Source organism: Stenella coeruleoalba, assembly GCF_951394435.1.
Source record: "Stenella coeruleoalba genome assembly, chromosome: 21".
In the NCBI taxonomy this organism is placed as follows: domain Eukaryota; kingdom Metazoa; phylum Chordata; class Mammalia; order Artiodactyla; family Delphinidae; genus Stenella; species Stenella coeruleoalba.
Window position 1 is genome coordinate 6,185,924 of NC_137167.1, and position 19,122 is coordinate 6,205,045.

The window sequence follows — 19,122 nt, forward strand, 5'->3', positions numbered from 1 at the left end:
GTTTTACAAATAAAACAAAAACACTAATTTAAAAAGATATATGCACCCCTATGTTCATATGCACACACGCGCACACATACACATGCATACAATGAAATATTACTCAGCCATAGTAAGAATGTTGCAACAACGCGGATGGACCCAGAGGGTATTATGCGAAGTGGAATAACTCAGACAGAGAAAGACAAATACCATATGATTTTACTTATATGTGTAATCTAAAAACCAAAACAAATGAACAAACATAACAAAGTAGAAACAGAGTCACTGATAAAGAGAACAAATAGGTGGTTGCCAGAGGGGAAGAAGGTGGGGGAATGAGTGAAATACGTGAGGGAAATTAAGAGACACAAACTCCAAATGAGGAATGGGAATGAAATGTACAGCAAGGGAAATATAGTCAATAATAACATAATATATTTGTATGGTGACGGTAACCAGAGCTATCATGCTGATAATTTCGTAACAATTGAAAATACTGCATCACCCTGTTGTGCGCTAGGAACTAACATAGTTTTGTAGGTCAACTATACTTCAAAACACAAACAGACAAACTCATAGAAAAAGAGATCAGATTTGTGGTTACCAGAGGTGGGGTTCGGGGGAGAGAGAACTGGATGAAAGGGGTCAAAAGGTACAAATTCTAGTTATAAGATAAGTAAGTAACTAGGAATGAATGTACAACACGATTAATGTAATGAACACTGCTGTGTGTTACATATGAAAGTTGTTACAAGAGTAAATCCTAAGAGTTCTCACCACAAGAAGAAAGTATTTCTTTAATTTTGTATCTATATGAGATGATGGATGTTCACTAAACTTACTGTGATAATCATTTTATGATGTATGTAAGTCAAACCATTATGCTGTACACCCTAAACATATACAGTGCTGTACGTCAATTATATCTCAATAAAAATGGAAGAAAAAATGATGAAAAAAATAACTATAGGTACAATAATTTGTTAATGGATGCACAATATAAAAAGATGTAAAGTATGATATCAATAGCATAAAATACAAGGAAAGGAGAAGTAAAAGTGTAGAGCTGTGTATATAATTGAAGGTAAGTTGTTATCAGCTTAAAATAGACTGTTATAGCTATAAAATATTTTATGTAAGCCTCATGGTAACCACAAAGGGAAAAAACTTAAACACAAAAGATAAAGAGAAAGGAATTAAAACATGCACTACAAAAAAATTAATCACAAAAGAAGACAGAGAGGGGCAAAAGAACTAAAAAACAGTCAACAAACACTTAACAAACTGACAGGCACTAGGTCTTTGCCTATCAATAATTAAATACTTTAAACATAAATGAACTAAATTCCCATATCAAAAGACACAAAGTGGTTGAATGGATTAAAAAATCAAGATCTAACAATATGTTGCCAACAAGAGACTCACTTTAGCTTTAAGGACATACATAGGTTGAAAGTAAAGAGATGGAAAATGGTATTCTATGCAAATGGTAACCAAGAGAGAGCAGAAGTAGCTACACTTATATCACATATAATAGACTTTCAGTCAAAATCAATCACAAGAGACAAAGAAGGTCATTGCATAGTGATAAAGGGGTCAATTCATCAAGAGGATATAACAATTATAAGTATATATACACCCTACATTGGAGCATCTAATATTTAATGCAAATAACAGGACTAAAGGGAGAAATAGACAACAATATAATAATAGTATAGGGGACTTCAGTTTTAACATTGGATGGATGATCCAGACAGAAATGTAATTAAGGAAACAGACCTGAAGAACACTACAGACCAAAATGGACCAAAAGACATAGACAGAACATTCCATGCAACAGCAGCAGAATACATATTTGGTATTCTGTATGTATCCATTCCACAAGATAAATCATATGCTGGGCCACAGAGCAAGACTTAAGAAGATTGAAATCCCATCTGGTCTCTATCTTGACCACAGTGGTATAATTAGAAATCAGTAACAGAAAGAAAACTGGAAAATTCACAAAAATATGGAAATTAAACAACACATTTCCGAACAACCAATCCTGCCATTTGCAACAACATGGATGGACCCTTCAGGGCATTCAGACTAAGAGAAATAAGTCTGATAGAGAAAGAAAAATACCATATGATCTCACTTATATGTGGAATCTTTTAAAAAGCTGAACTCAGAAACAGAGAGTGCAAGGGTGGTTGCCAGGGGCCAGGGAAGGGGAGAAATGGGGAGTCACTGGTCAAAGGGTACAAACTTCCAGTTATAAGATGAACAAGTCCTGAGGAGCTAATATTCAGCATGGTGATTATAGTGAACAATACTGTATTATATACTTGAAAGTTGGTAATAAGAGAATAAATCTTAAATGTTCTCACCACAAAAAAAGTTCTATTTATGTGAGGTGACAGATGTGTTAACTAACCTTATTGCAGTAATTATTTCACAATATATATGTGTATCAAATCATCACATTGTGTACCTTAAACTTACACAATGTTACATATTGATTGTATCTCAATAAAGCTGGGCTTGGCGGGGGTGGGCGGAGAGGGGATCAACAAGGGAGAAGAAGAAATGAAAGATACAGGAAAAGAACTACAGGGACATTATCTCAGATTCTGGGTTCCAAAGCTCTTTATTTGATTCTGTGGTTTGAATCAGTAAATTTCCTGCTATGCTTTAATTCAGTTTTAGCTGAGTTTCTGTGAGATTTAAGAGTACTGACTATAATCCACAGAGTAAAATTTCATAAATTAAAAAAGCCTAAGTATACAGCTTCAGAAATATAAAAGTATATTCACCAGCACACAGAATCCAGGAATAAATCTACATTACCAGTATTTGCTCCCGGAATGTAAAGACAATTCAATGTTGAGGAATTTATCAGTATAACCCAGCACATTAATAAGTCAAAGGAAAAGATGTAGTGATTATTAAAATAGCTGTTGAAAAAACTACTTATAAAATTTTTAATCTATTTGTTCTTTTATTCTTATTAATCACAACTAAAACAATTCTCCATTAAATGAAAAATACTACCTACCCCAAGCCAATAGCCAAAATCATATATAACCTTGGAAGGCTAGATGCATTCCCAGTCAAGTTAGGGAGAAGACAAAGAAGTACACTATTATCATTATTATTTAAAATTATCCTGAAAGCTCTATCATTGCAATTACACAAGAAAATAAATCCAAATTGTAAGTATCAGAAAGGAAATCAACTTTCTATCATTTACAGATGATTGTTTACCTAGAAAATTTTAATACAATCAACAATAAAAATATGTGACACTAAGTATATGGCTGGTAACAAAATAAATATATACAAGTGAATATATTTTTCTGAACATCAATAATAGCCAGTAAAAATATAAACAAAACAGTTTCTCTTATCAATAAACACCAATTAGAAAATGTAACATAACAAATTAGAAAACATAATAAGAGGCTATTCATAATAACAATAAAAATATAAAATACCTAGGAATAAAACTAACAAAAAATAAAAAGGACCTTTATAATTAAATCTTTAAAATAAGACCCCCCAAAAAATCAAGAGACATACCATGTTCTTCTATGGGAAGACTGAATAATGTAAAGATGTCACTTTTCCCCATTACAAATTTATAAATTTGATTTGATCCCAACCAAAATTCCAATGTGCTTTTATTTAAAAACTTTTTTTTGCACCTTGACAAAATGATCTCAAGTTCATCTGGAATAATAAATGAATATTAATAGCCAAGAAAACTATGAAAAAAGAATGAGAGGGCATTTGTATGACCAGATAATAAAAATATATTATAAAACTGACAAAAACTAAAAGAAGGCAATACTGACACATGAGTATCAGACCAATCAGTGGACATTAAGAGAAAAAGCAGAAATCAAGCCCAAGTATATGTGAAAATTTAATAAGTAATTTAAATAAGATTTCAGATTAAAAGAGAGATTATAATTGAGGTGATGGCAAATAACAAACCATTCTGAAAAAATGTAACATTAGAAATCAGCATATAGTCATCATCTCTGAATGAATAAAATGAAAAAGGAAAAAAAGAAGAATGCCAACCTCATACTATACACTCCATATTCCCCTGGATTAAAGAGTTAAGTATTAAAAAAAATTAAAAATCTACGAGAAAATAATGCTCTGATACTATACTAAGAAAGTCTTGTAAAACATGTAAGTAAAGTTGGAAACCATAAAGGAAAGGAATAATAGATTTGTTTACATAAAAATGTAAACATGGCAAAAAATACTAAAAACAAAAGGAAGAGGCAAGTAATAACTGGGCAAATATATTACACGTATTACATCTTATATGACATAAGTTAAAGTTCTTTAAAATCAATAAGAAAAACACATCAATTTTTAAATGAACAAATAACATCGACAAGCAAATCACAAAAGAAGGAATAAATACATGGAGACAAAAAAATTCAACATCACTAATAATCGAGAAAGAGTAAAAAGAAAATTACCAAATGAAAGTTTAAAAACAATAGCACCTAATCCTGACTAGGATATAGAGTTAAAACATTTATTATTGAAAACTGCTTGGAAGATAAACGAATAAATACTTTTCTAAAGAGAAATTTGACAAAACTATATCTAAAACCTTAAAAGTACACACCCCCTTACAGTAATTTAACCTCAGAAAATAATCAGGATTTTGTGAAATTTTTTAGAAAGCCATTTACCTCAGCATTGTTTATAGTAACTGCAGCAGTTGAGTTTATGGCGTGGCAAGGGCAGGCACAAGAATACCAGGGTCTTTTTGGTAAGAAGTGAGGGGCAACAGAATTGGACCTGAAAACTTGGTAGAAACTGAGGTAACTTGCGGGTCCCTCTGTCTTTTTCATGTGTCCCACATAATCAATTGATTGTGTTCGCTCTCCCCTCCTCTATTCTCCCATGAGTTGGTTTCTTCAACTTGTTCAACAATCCTGCTCCCTCTGTCTCTTGTACATAGCTGAAGCTCACCATAACCCTTCTAGCCCTCCTCCTACATCATGCTATCTCTCAAAGAATTCGTAGTTTCAGCGCTACTCTTAACTACCTTTCTTTACTTATATATTCCCCTCCAAAAAAGGAATTAGGCCTAGCTCCTCTCATCCGGGACCGCTGGTAGTAAGTCAGCAGCTAACTCTTGGCTAACACTGGATCAAAACAGCTGTGGCCAGGGTAGCAGGATGCATGGGCAGGACAAGCGCTATGACATTTCTAGTACAAAGACACGGATGCATGCACACATACATGCATACACACACACACACACACACACACACACACACACACACACACAATCCTGGAAATCCCAGTAATAGCAGCCTGGCTAATAAGTTACAGCACATTGATGGGGAGGGGGGGATATGCCCAGTATATTACAACATAGAAAACACAGGTTATAATATATGACCCCAATGAAGAAATTGGGATAATAGAATTATAGTTGTTTTTTTTTTAATGGATGCAGAAGTTTCTTTAATGAAATTGTGGAAATTATCCAATGAGATGCAGATAATGAACTCTAATCTAAGCAGATCCAGTGACCATGATGAAAACTGATCATTTCTGAAGTTAAAAAAAGCATTATATGAAACTAACACAGCATTGTAAATCAACTATACTGCAATAAAAATTTTTTTAAAAAAGAAAGCATTATATGGCTATAAATCATCAGGAGGTATAGTTGTTCTTATTTTTATTCTTGGTAGCTTTCTATTTTCCCAAATCTCTACAATAAACAGAGATTTCTTTTATACCCAGAAAAGAACCACTAGCTTTATATAATGATTTTTTTAATTTTTAAAATTTTACTTTGTTTTAGAAAACATTATGATTACCTTTCCAACGCCACATCGGGTGCCTTCATTCACCATGCCAGGATCGGGAACATCTGACCCAAGCTGGAAATCCACACCCCAACATTTGGTGCCTCTCCCAGGAGTCTGAATAATAGCAGGCACAATTCCAAATACAGGCATTTCTTGTACATTCTCACATTGAAGCTTTCCACACAAAGCATTCCTGGAAAGATAAATAATGCAAACTACAATGCATCCAGTGTAGATACAAAAGAAAAATTATATATTTTTTGCATATAGGCAGGGAGTTTATTGCTGTTTAGCTAAAGGGAATCTCAACAGAAAAAGTGTGTGAGAGAAACAGAGATCAAAGTAGCTCTCTTTAAATATAGCAGAGAAGAGGTAAGTGGATGCAAAGATGCAAATTAGTAGGGTACCAGGGGGTGTGGATGCTGACACGTAATAATCTCTCTTCACTACCTGCCTAGGGCTCAAAAAAGTCTAACTAATAAAGTTGTTTTTAAATGTGATATAATTTTATAAATGCTTTTACACAGAAAATAATAGAACTATACCAAAATTCAATTGTGTCTTCTTACACAGTTATAGTAAAGAGAAACCTAGATTTTGTAATGTTAAATAAGTATGACAGGACTCCACCTTTCTTCACTTGGCTCACTCTTACTTAAAGACTCAATTCATTAACTCATTAATTCACTAATTCAATTCACTAATTCAGTAACAACGCTATGAAGACTTCCCTGACTACAATTCCTATTACAAGGCTGTGTAAGTTAAATGTCCTTCCTATAGCCTTTCAGGATACAATAAGTATCCCTAACATCAACTCTTATGATGCTGTATTGAAATTTCCTATTAAATTGATTGCCTTTGTCTTTTTTTTTTTTTTTTTTTTTGGCTGCGTTGGGTCTTCGTTGTTGCACGCAGGCTTTCTCTAGGTGTGGCGAGCGGGGGCTACTCTTCGTTGCAGTGCAAGGGCTTCTCACTGCGGTGGCTTCTCTTGTTGCGGAGCACGGGCTCTAGGCGCACGGCTTCAGTAGTTGTGGCACGCGGGCTCAGTAGTTGTGGCGCACGGGCTTAGTTGCTCTGCGGCATGTGGGATCTTCCCGGACCAGGGCTCAAACCCATGTCCCCTGCATTAGCAGGCGGATTCTTAACCACTGTGCCATGAGGGAAGTCCTAATTGATTGTCTTTTGATCCAAGCACCTACCCTATTCTTAAATCTCCCCTATGCTATCACTGCCAAGTCATTATAGGATATTGTTTTCCAATTCCTCTAATTCATCACCTCCTAAATATTCTCATACCAGCTATCATATCTTTTACTTCTTGAGTTAAAATCTTTCTCCCTATAACTTTTCCTCATTGGTCCCAGATCTTCAACATGAGACCACACAGATGATGTCTTTTCTTTCCTCCACATGGCAGCTTTTTAGGACAATTATCACATAGGTCCTAATTACTTACTTCACAGGACAATAGTCTACAATCATTTCTCATGCAACAAGGAAGCTCCCCTCTAAATATGTTCTAGTTTGTCCCACTCCCTCTTGAAGCACAGTGCTCGGAGTAAAATATGAAGTTTCAGTTACAGCCTGACAAGCAAAGAACAAGATGAACTGCCATTTCCTTTATTCTAGATACTGTACTTCTATGAAGCCCAGGATGACAGTAGCTCTTATGATAACTACATTACATTATTGACGTCCTTGAATTTATCCTCAGCTAACACCCCTATTTACTTTTTGCACATGCTGCTATTAAGCCTCCTCTTCCTTCCATCCTTCACTTAAGAGTTAGTTATTTTGTCCCATCTTTACATTTATTCTTATGTCACCATTTATTCACAAGGTAACCTGAGTAAAGTGCTTAAACTTTCTTAAGTTCAGTTTCTTCATCTGAAAAACAAGACCTAAATAATGATGCCTATCTCACATAATTAGTTGAAATTAGATATGAAAACCTCTAAAACAAAGCATAGAAGAAAGCAGATCTCAGTTAGCATCTACTGGAACCTACCAAAATTCATGCTGCTATGATATACTTAATGTCTCATGTATCGTCTTAGTGACATATTAAGAAGTAAAAGGAAAATACTCTTAATATATTAAAAGAAAACTCTCACAAATCATTAAAAGGATAGTCACTTCAACAGAAAAAAATTAGCAAAGATGCAAATAGGCAATTCACAAAATAAGAAATGCAAACAGGCTACAAAGCCAAGAGATGCTCATTGTTATAGTAATAAAAATTATATTGCAAGCACCAACAGAATAACTGCTTCAGGCAAGGATAATCAATGCACGCTTAAACCATGAGGTGAAACACTGGTGGGGAACTGGATATTTATATGGTACAAAATCATCACTCCACATATTACTTGATAGTTGCAGTGGGAAAGACCTAACTTTACAAGAGCAAGATCTGGTCATTGCCACTTAGTAACAGTAATAATAAGACAATCCAGAATTATGTGCCTCCTTGACATCATCTACCACTTACAAAGTAGTCAAATACTTACGAAGTATTCAAAATGTTTAACCTGAATCTAATTAAGACTTTAGATTTAACTTCTGATGTATAGAAAATTCAGGGAATAAAGATGCAAGTTAAGCAACGTTGAGAAGGAACTACCAAACAAATCCAGAACGTGGGCCACCCTAAAAGACCACTGGCCCAGTCATTTCCTCAGGTCACTGTCATTGAAAAGAAAAAAATAAATAAACTGAAGAAGAATATTTTAGATTAAAAGTGACTTAAGTGGGGCTTCCCTGGTGGCACAGTGGTTAAGAATCTGCCTGCCAACGCAGGGAACACAGGTTTGAGCCCTGGTCCAGGAAGATCCCACATGCCGCGGAGCAACTAAGTTGGTGCACCACAACTACTGAGCCTGCGCTCTAGAGCCCACGAGCCACAACTACTGAAGCCCGCGTGCCTAGAGCCCGTGCTCTGCAACAAGAGAAGCCACCGCAATGAGAAGCCCGCGCACCACAACGAAGAGTAGCCCCGGCTCACCGCAACTAGAGAAAGCCCGCTCGCAGCAACGAAGACCCAATGCAGCCAAAAATAAAAGTAATTATTATTTTTTTTTAAAGTGCCTTAAGTGACATGACAACTAAATGCAATGTGTGAACCTTGTTTGAGTCCTGATGTGGAAAAAAAAAAACAGCTATGAAAGACAATTTGAGGACATGAACAATTGGAGAAATGTGAATATTGACCAGGGATTACATTACATTAGGAAACTCTGAATTTTGTTAGGTATGATAACAGTATTGAGAACGGGCTTATATGTTGGAGATGAATACTCAAGAATTTAGGAGTGATGCATCATAATGCTGATAATTTACTTAAAAATGGTTCAGCAAAATCTAGACAAGGTAAATATGATAAAATATTAACAGTGTTTTAATCTAGGATATATGGGTGTTCATCATACTATTCTTTCTACTCCTCTGTGTATTTAAAACTTTTCATTTAAAAAGTTTAACAAACTATTGAATGTTAAGAATGGCTCAAGGGGGCTTCCCTGGTGGCGCAGTGGTTGAGAGTCCGCCTGCCGATGCAGGGGACGCAGGTTCGTGCCCCGGTCCGGGAGGATCCCACATGCCACAGAGCGGCTGCGCCCGGGAGCCATGGCCGCTGAGCCTGCGCGTCCGGAGCCTGTGCTGCGCAACGGGAGAGGCCACAACAGTGAGAGGCCCGCGTACCGCAAAAAAAAAAAAAAAAAAGAATGGCTCAAGGATGTATTTGTACAATACAACATGGGGAATATAGCCAATATTCTGTAATAAATGTAAATGGAAAGGAACCCTTAAAAATTGTATAAAAATATAAAAAATGTAAATAAACAAACAGTTTAAAAGGACGACACCATCTTGTTCTGCAAGAGAGGACAGCTCTTTTGGTGAAATGGAACAAGACAATGTGCACAGCAGGGGGTGGGAGTCGGTGGGGAGTAGGAGTGTATATGTGCATAAGAAACTCTGGAGAGGCAGACAAAAAGCTCAAAGACACACCTGAAGAGCAGGGTGGGAAGAGGGAGAAAGAGAGTAAGAGTGGAAACCACATTTTCTCTATATCCCTTTAAACATTTTTGAAAAACAACAACAAGAAATTAAATAAGTATTTACAAATTCATTCAAAGCAAGAATGAAATATCTATTTGATGTAACAAATTGGAAAAGTATTTCTTAAGACAATACTCTGACATTGATGAGGGGGTAGTGGAAGTATAAATCAGTCAAACGTTTTGAAGGTCAATTTAGAAGCATCTATGAAGAGCCTTTAAAACTATGTTCCATTTTCTTTTGAGAAAAATCTACTAAAGAAACAATCGGAGACATAAATACTTAAATTGTATTTATCACAGCCTTGTTTAAAAAAACAAATTACTGGAAACAACATACATTTCTAACATAAGGAAATGGTTAAAAGAAGCTGGGTATATCCTATAAATGCCCTTAATAGAGTGGAAAGTAAATACATCAACTTATAAAACAGTATAAATCATACTATGCAATTTTGTTTATACACACAGATATGGGTCTCTGAGTACACATATGTGTATGTATATATGTGTATGATACATATTTATATGCTTATGAATACACATGAGAAGGAAATAACAATAAAACTTTAACAGAGTATCTCTGGATGACAGGACCATATGTGACCAGTTTCTTGAGACTTTTCTAGATTTTATGCATTTTCTATGATGGGGATGATTATAAAGAGTGTGATGATGATGATGATGATAAGTCCTACAATGAACCGGGTACTCTTCTTAGTATTAACATCCACCAACTCATTCAGTCTTTAAAACAATACTTAGAAATAGGTACCATTATTATTTCCATTTTACAGAAGAGAAAAATGAAGTATGTAAGCGAAGTAACGTGTCCAAAGTCTCAGAGATCTTAAGTGGTTAAAGCAGTATTCAAACCCAGAGTCTAACTTCAAATGAGTATTCCTAATGACTATATTACATTATTCTTATATTACTATTATAAAATGCTTTTCAAATCAGCTACCCAGTAATTTAAGTTTTGTAAATGTAGGTGCTATATTTTCATCAAGATATTCATAAAAATATGGAAACGGGACCAGGCTAAAGACAAGGATAAGGCATATGTAGCAAGCCCCTTCCAGGTCTGCATCAATCCACTTATTCCAAGGTTTAGCTCAGCTCATTCAATTAGTCACACTAATTCCACCCATTAGATATATCATCTGTTCCTTCATTCGTTCAACAAACAGTTAATAGGCACTTACTATGACAATGTGCCAGGCACTATGTTAAACACAGAATGGACTTTACAGTGTAGTGACAAGGGTGGTAACCAGATGGTCACTTAAACAAATGAGATGTCTTATGAGACAAATACTACAAAAAAAAAATCTGAAGTATTAAATTTGGTAGTAATGAAAGGATCAGTTCTCCAGAAGACATAACAATCCTAAACGTGTATGCACCTAATAACATAAGCACTGAAGAACACACTTCAAAACACATACAGCAAAAATTTATAGAACTAAAAGGAGAAATAGACAACGTCATAATCACAGCTGGGGATTTTAACACACCTGTCTCAGAAACTGAAGGGTAAACAGATAAAATCACACACACCCAAAATATACAAGATCTGAACAAGACCATTAATTAACTTGACATTTATGGAATAATATATCCAACAACTGCAAGATACACTTTTCTTTTTAATTGAACATGGAACATTCACCAAAACAGACTATATGCTGGACACTAATTCACATCTCAATAAATTGAAAAGAACTGAAATCATAGAGAGTATGTTCTCAATGGAATTAAACTAGAAATCAAAAACAGATAACCAGAATACTCCCAAATATTTGGAAATTAGCAATACACTTTTAATAACACATGAGTCAAAGGAGAAATCACAGTATAACTTAGAAAATATTATGAACTGAACAATAAGGAAAATACAACACATCAAATTCAATGAAAGAGAAACATACAACTTTTTAACCAGTTCATCCTTCCTTCAACTTTCAAATTTCTACTTTTCTCATTTTGATTTAGCCTAATTATGTTAGCCAAGATGGGTCCAATTCCTCCAAGTGCAGGACAGAGCCCTCCTTCGTCTTTTCAAAACACCATAAAAGAATCTTAAAAATGCTGTGCCTATAACTGGTTTTGTATCTGACCTTCCCTTTACCTGGAAAATTACCTATTACACTACCTATTGGATTGGACAAAAAGTTCATTCTGTCAGTGAATATGTTGTTCAATAAAGTTCTTTGTGAAAATTTAAAATGTGTCTTTTATTTGTACTTAAAACCGAACAAACTTTTTGGCCGACCCAATATCTTTTCTAAGGCAGTATCACTTTTAAGTGATTATTCTTGCTAAAGCAATGGTTTGGACATAAAACCTTCCCGTGCAATTTAAATATACTAGAAATTTATTAAGAATAATAGTTTGACTTCCCCAGAAAAAGAGTGCTATATAAATGCAAGAGAACTTATATCTACAACTAGTTTTGAGACTATACAAGGTAGTCAAAACAGTTATGTTCATACCCTCTTTTGAAATACTTTCTTGTTTTTCTAACTTCCTTCAACCTACTCTGTTTTATATATCAAGAAAGGTATATTCTAAATATTCTGTGAAGTATACTTTATGTGGATAACTAATTTGTAAAGAATTAGAACAACATAATTTGGCTAATGTTAAAAAAAATAAAAGCACACAGCATTAAGAACATCTATAAGAGGGACATCTGACCCTGTTAAGGAAGTTGAGGAAGTCTTTCTCAGATAAGTTGTACTTAAAATGGCAGAGAGAGGAGAGCATGTCAGGCAGAAGGAACAGCACGTGCCAAGGCCCTGTGGCAAAGGACGACATGTAGACCAGTAGAGCTGAAGTATTTCACATTTAATGGCTCAGAGAAAGATGAGCCTACAAATAAATACATTAAAGGAGCATCTGGAAACAGAAAAAAAAATACTAGAAGAATATTCTACACAAAAGCCAAGGAAAGGGGTTTCTTCAAGGAGAAAATGGTCAACATAGTTGAATGCTACTGAAAGGTCCAGAAGCATGAAGACCTAAAGATGTCTATTGGATTTTGGAACACGGAGGTCACGGTTGTTATTTCTTCTTAGTAAGCATTGTTTTACCTCAGTTGCTTAGCTTAATTGGCAGAGTAGGAGGTGAAGTGAGTAGAAGAGAAGCACAGTATTATAGAATAATTCCAACTATACAAAATGTTAGTGTGTGTATGTATAGTGCACAGAAACAACAAAAAAAAGGAAGACATACACTGAAATTACTGAATACATACAGAGAGATTATGGATAACTTTTGTTTATATTTTTGTAATAATATTAATTTTTTTACAATGTGCAAATGTTATAGAAACAAAAAAGCTTTTAATTTGTCACTTTCAAATTATATAGAGCCAGAAGAAAATGATAAAGTCCAGAATTAATTCTGCAGATACCTCTACGTATGGATTTAGCAGCATAATCTTTTAATGAAAGGAAGAGGGAGAAGAGTGTTTATTTGGGCTTCTTATTGTAGAACAGGATAAACAAAAGTAACATTCTAAAAATCATTATATTTTAGACAGGTAATGTCAAAAGGTATGAATAATTTTACCCTTCCTATTCAGAATCTCTCTGAAGTCATGTTTTACAAAATTGTTAAATTTGAAAAGTTAGATGTTTAAGGGGGAGAAAGTCGGCAGTCACAAGGAGCTGTAAAAGATGCTAAAGATGGCTGATCTTACAACCTTTCATATTCTTTTACACTCTCGCCTCCACTTACCCAGTGGCACACTTCTTGTATTCATTGCCAGAGAAACCACAATTGCCAAATCTGTCACCTTTGGAATTGACATCAATGAAACAATCCCTTGGAGCAGCCTTGGCTTCTGGAACAGCAAAAAAAATTTTTTTGTACACCTGAAACTAACACAACATTGTAAATCAACTATATCCCAATAAGATTAAAATTAAAAAAATATATTTTTATGTTATGGCAATTTAATTCAGAAATAAAAGTATTCCCTACGACAGTCCATACGCCTGGATAAACTGCCTCAACACCTCTGAAAAGGTTTCAGGGCCTACATATAAAACATTTTGTTCCACATTTTATAATTGACAACAAAATGTGAAAATAAAGCTTAGATGGTACTTAAAAGTTAGCCTGGACTCAAGCACTCAAGTCCTCAAAGAAGTGTCATTAAACAAGATGAAATTATTAACCATGATGGGACTTCGCTGGTGGTGCAGTGGTTAAGAATCTGCCTGCCAATGCAGGGGACATGGGTTCAAGCCCTGGTCTGGGAAGATCCCACATGCTGCGGAGCAACTAAGCCCACGAGCCACAACTACTGAAGCCCAAGTGCCTAGAGCCCGTGCTCCACAACAAGAGAAGCCACCACAAGGAGAAGTCTGCACACGCAGTGAAGAGTAGCCCCCACTCGCTGCAACTAGAGAAAGCCCGCGTGCAGCAACAAAGACCCAACGCAGCCAGAAATAAATAAATAAATTTATATTAACCATGATGAAATTAAAAACCATGCACAGCATGGTAGCACTTTCAGCATATTAATTCTCACTGCTCTCAAACACAGGTCTACTGCACCCCTGGTTAGATCAGGCTGGGAGGGTTGGTGAAAACACTTCCAGGTATTATTTTTTTTAACTTACCATATATGGATGCTTAATTTAGGTATTAATTACATTGACAAATAGCCATGACAGCTAATAAAGTATCAATCCATTCTTGTTTTCTTATATTTTATATATGTACGACTTAATGTTTGATTTTTCCACTTAATTACATATTCCTAAAAATATTTTATTTGTAAATATTTTGAAGCCAAAATGGCAGTACATTCTATCTAATAATGGAAATTCATGTGTCTGTCTTACACACCTGATACCATGTTGTTCAGTTTACAAGAAAATGGATATGAGGTGAAAGGAGTTGGAAGAAAAAAGAAGTGGAGGATCAAGTAATCTGAAAATGGATGCAGAATACTTGCACAGGATAAACGTCACATGGCAGTAACTCTAGCAAAGCACATGCTCACCCTCATATTTATATCAGGAAAAAGTGACTAAATTAATAACAAGCCCCCCCCCCCAATAATGTTGTTCCTTCGGTCGTCCTAGACTTTTTTGCGGGCCTCTACAAAGATAATATACTTGCTAAATAATAGCATTTGCTTCTCTAAAATGCCTATCTGTAAGTACTTTTTTGGTCTGCAGTAACCTGTCCATTCCTGCAAAATATATCAGAAGTTCACAGATCTCTACCACTGTGTCTCATGACCTAACATAAAGGACGTCCCATTTCATGCTTAGTCTTCTCTCCTCCGACCCTATCTAATCAAGGTTCCCATGACCCACCCCCTCCTTGGGTTTGATTAATTTGCTAGAGTGGCTCACAGAACTCAGAGAAACATTTTACTCACTAGATTACTGGTGTATTATCAAAGAATATAACTCAGGAACAGCCAGATGGAAGAGATGCATACGCAAGATATAGAGAAAGGGGCTTGGAGGTTCCAGGCCCCGCCAAGTGTGACACTCCCTGCATCTCCACTTGTTCACCAAGCCAGAAGCTCTCCAAACCCTGTCCTTTGGGGTTTTCATGGAGGCTTCATTACATAGACATGATTGATTAAATCATTGGCCACTTGTGAGTACGGCAATCTCCAGTCACAGAGGTGGGGGAACTGAAAGTTCCAACCGCTAATCACAGGGTTAGTTCCCTGGCAACCAGCCCCACCCTTATGTCACTGAGGGACTTTCCAAAAGTCACTTCCTTGACATAACAAAAGACACTTTTACAGCTCTCATCACTTGGGAAATTCCAAGGGTTTTAGGAGCTCATGCCAGGAACTGGACAAAGACCAATTTTTTTTGGTTTGTTATAAATCACAACAGTCAACACTGCTCTACCTAAAATTATAATTAATCCACATTAAGAGGATGGAGAATGAAAAATGAGCATGAGTAGGATGAGAGTTGACAAGTGTTGAGAGAAGAGAAGGTAAGAAATTAAATTCTCATCCTCTGCAGTGAAAAATTAACAGTTAATACCTAGAATGGAAAAATCCAAAAGTAGCATTACCAAGAAATTATCTAAAGACCTGGAGCAAGTAAGTAACAAAGTAATCGGCTAGAAATCAGCAAGAAAAGGTAGAAATGGTTGCCTTAAGGGATGGGGCTATTATGGGGAGGCACACTTTACTTTTTCATAAAATCTTGTGAATGATTTGGCTCTTTAATCTACTGTATGTATAACTTTGATAAAAATGAAATATTTAAAAAGAGACACAATAAAAAATATATTAAATACTACTAGGAAAAGAATGGATTCCATTTATATAATAGAACACTCTAATGCTCTGTGATCTAAATATAGCAATACAGATGGATTGCAAAAACATTTTGAGTGAACAATGAAAACAGAAGACCCATCTGTATGTCCCCATACTATTTACATGAATTTATTAAAGCTAGAATACAATACTGTGTATATATATATGTATACACATAATGTTAATATACACAGGATAGAGAGGTGAGAAAGTATGATAAAAACAAAAATCACCAACTGAACTTGGACACATCAAATTAATGACCATGATTGCCTACAGAGAAGGAAAGAGGGGAACATGACAGGAGAGAGGAAACGGGAGAATTTCAATTTTAGCAATAACGTTTGCTTTCCATTTTTAACAAAAACTAAAACAAAAAAATAAAATCACAGCAATCAATATAAATAACATATCTTACTTGAGCCAAAGATGACTTGACACTGAGCATCATAATATTGGCACATGCCATTGTAACAATAGGCTCTGTTATTCTGGCAAGGGTATCCATTCTGAATAAAAACATCTGGCTGACAGAACTGAGAAGAACCGTTGCAATATTCTGGAACATCACATTCATTGGTTTTTCCTCGGCACAAAGTACCTCCTGGAAGGAACTAGGGTAATGGGATTGAAATTGAAAAGGAATATCAGGAAAATTCCCACAAATTAATCAAATTGGAAACCACAATATTTATATCTATAAAAAGTTCTAACAAAAACAAAAGATTAAACAACCCAATAGAAAAATGAACAAAGGCCCGTAATAGGCTATTCATAAAAGTCATGAAACATGGAAAATGAAAAAGCATAGCCTCATTGATAACCAAAAGAAATGCAAATTAAACTAAGATATAAAAGCACTTTACAACTATCAAACTAACCTGGATCGTAACACTGGCTAGCAACCAATGTTAGTACGAGGAAACAAAAATAGTGCGGATGTAATCTATACTGTACACTGTACAGTAATCAGTGTATTGATTAGACTGGCAATTACAGACTGGCACATTTGTAGAAGGTATATAAAATGCGTGTCAAAAATTTTCATATGCATACTCTGTCCCAACAATTCCACTTATAAGCAAATATTGGAAGCTATCTAAATGTCCATCATTGGTAGACCAGATAAAGAAATTATGGTACAGCCATACAAAGGAATACTAACTATATAACCTTGTAGAACTACATGAATGGAAGAAAATCCATGGTATCTTACTGAAAAAAGTACATAGTAAAAATATGTATACCCATGTTTACCCACTTTCACACAGACACACACCTACACGCACACTCATACTCACATTTACATAGGAAAAAGTGACTAACAACAAATTATCAAACAATGGCTACCTGAAGAGGGTAAAATGATAGAGGGTCTTTCAGTGTCTACTTTCTATTGTTGAATTTTTAATGAAAAACATGGATCACTCTTAAATCAGAAAAAAAAATGTTTTTACTTAAGAAAAAAATTCTCTTTAGACCATTTGTCATAAAAGAACATGACACAAAACTGCAAACAAGTGTCATAAAACTGTTCATGTAATCATGTAATAAAAATAGTGCTCTCTTACAGATCAGAGAAAACCAATTTTGATATATGCATATTTTTCCTTTTTCTATTTTTTCCAAATACAGAGGAATTCCCTACCCAACAGTCTTGACAACAGTCGCCATATGCACATTCAGCAGATGATTTAAGTTTACAAGTACTTCCTTCACAACAAGGGTCCAATTCACATTCCTGTGAAGAGAAAATGACTGTCAATAAAGAAATAAATTATTGTCATCAATATTCATTAATAAAATTCTTATCTTAGACCTATGCTTCCTTCTAACCTGACTGTAACAGTTACTCTCTGGAAACAGTCCCTTACTATCCTTCTGGATTTATCAGTGACTCTTTAGCTATTATCTAGGTCTCAACGTATTTCAAAGGACTGAAATCACAGAGAGTATGTGTCTTAGTCTGCTGGGATTGTCAGAACAAGGTACCATAGACTAATGACTTAAACAAAAAAAATTTATTACGTCAGCTCTGAAGGCTAGAGGGCCAAGATCAAAATTCCAACCGATTCAGTTTCTGGCGCAGACTCTCTTCCTTGGCTTGCAGACAGCTGCCTTCTTGCTGTGTGCTCACATGGCCTTTCTTCAGTGCATGTGTTCAGAGAGAAAGCAAGCAAACTCTCCAGTGTCTCTTTTTTATAAGGACTCTAATCCTATCAGATCAAGGCCCACCCTTATGACCTCATTTAACCTTAATTACTTTCCTAGAGATCCCTTCTCCAAATACAGACATACTTGGGGGTTAGGGCTTCAACATATGAATTTGGGGGACACAAACATTCAGTTTATAACAGTGTGTTTAATGATCACAGGAAATTAAGCATCCATAAATGCACTTCTCTTCATGCTCAAGGTCTGACTTCTCTGTTGGGTGAATTTCCACCCATGTGGACATTCTTTTTATCTTGCTTGGCTTCTCTCACCCCACTTTGGCCCACCATGGCTCCCTACCCCTACTCCGAACCTTCCACCCAGTGACATCTACTCTCCTATGTTCCAACTAATGTCTTCAGGTATGAATTGTTTGAGAAGGGAAGGAGAAAGGAGAGGGGGAAAGAAGAAGACAGGAGAAAGGAGGAGGAGGAGAGAAGGGGGCAGGGGCTATAAGCTTTAATTTTTGAAGAATATTTATTTTCCTATGTTGCAGAATTCTAGGCTGATGGTTTCTTCCTTTCAGAACCATAAATCTGCTGTTCTACTGTCTTCTGCTCCCAAAATCAGCTGCCATGTATACATTTGTTCCCCATTTTCTTTTGACTTCTTGCATTATTTTCTGCTTATCTCAGCACTTTGATTACAATGTGCCTACAATCGTTCTTAGTAATGATTCTGATTTGGCTTTACTTAGTGTTTTAGAATT

At 35.4% G+C, this 19,122-nt stretch overlaps 1 protein-coding gene across 1 annotated transcript in view; it reads right to left on the reverse strand.

Moving 5' to 3' along the window:
* The window catches only part of ADAM9 (ADAM metallopeptidase domain 9), a 102,974-nt gene that overhangs the window by 26,559 nt on the left and 57,293 nt on the right, over positions 1 to 19,122 (reverse strand). Inside the window, exons 13-16 of the mRNA XM_079909269.1 lie at positions 17,848 to 17,940; positions 16,618 to 16,813; positions 13,628 to 13,733; positions 5,832 to 6,015 (exon numbers count right to left, since the gene is read on the reverse strand). Of these exons, the coding sequence (XP_079765395.1) occupies positions 5,832 to 6,015; positions 13,628 to 13,733; positions 16,618 to 16,813; positions 17,848 to 17,940 (579 nt within the window). The remainder of the gene's footprint in view (positions 1 to 5,831; positions 6,016 to 13,627; positions 13,734 to 16,617; positions 16,814 to 17,847; positions 17,941 to 19,122) is intronic.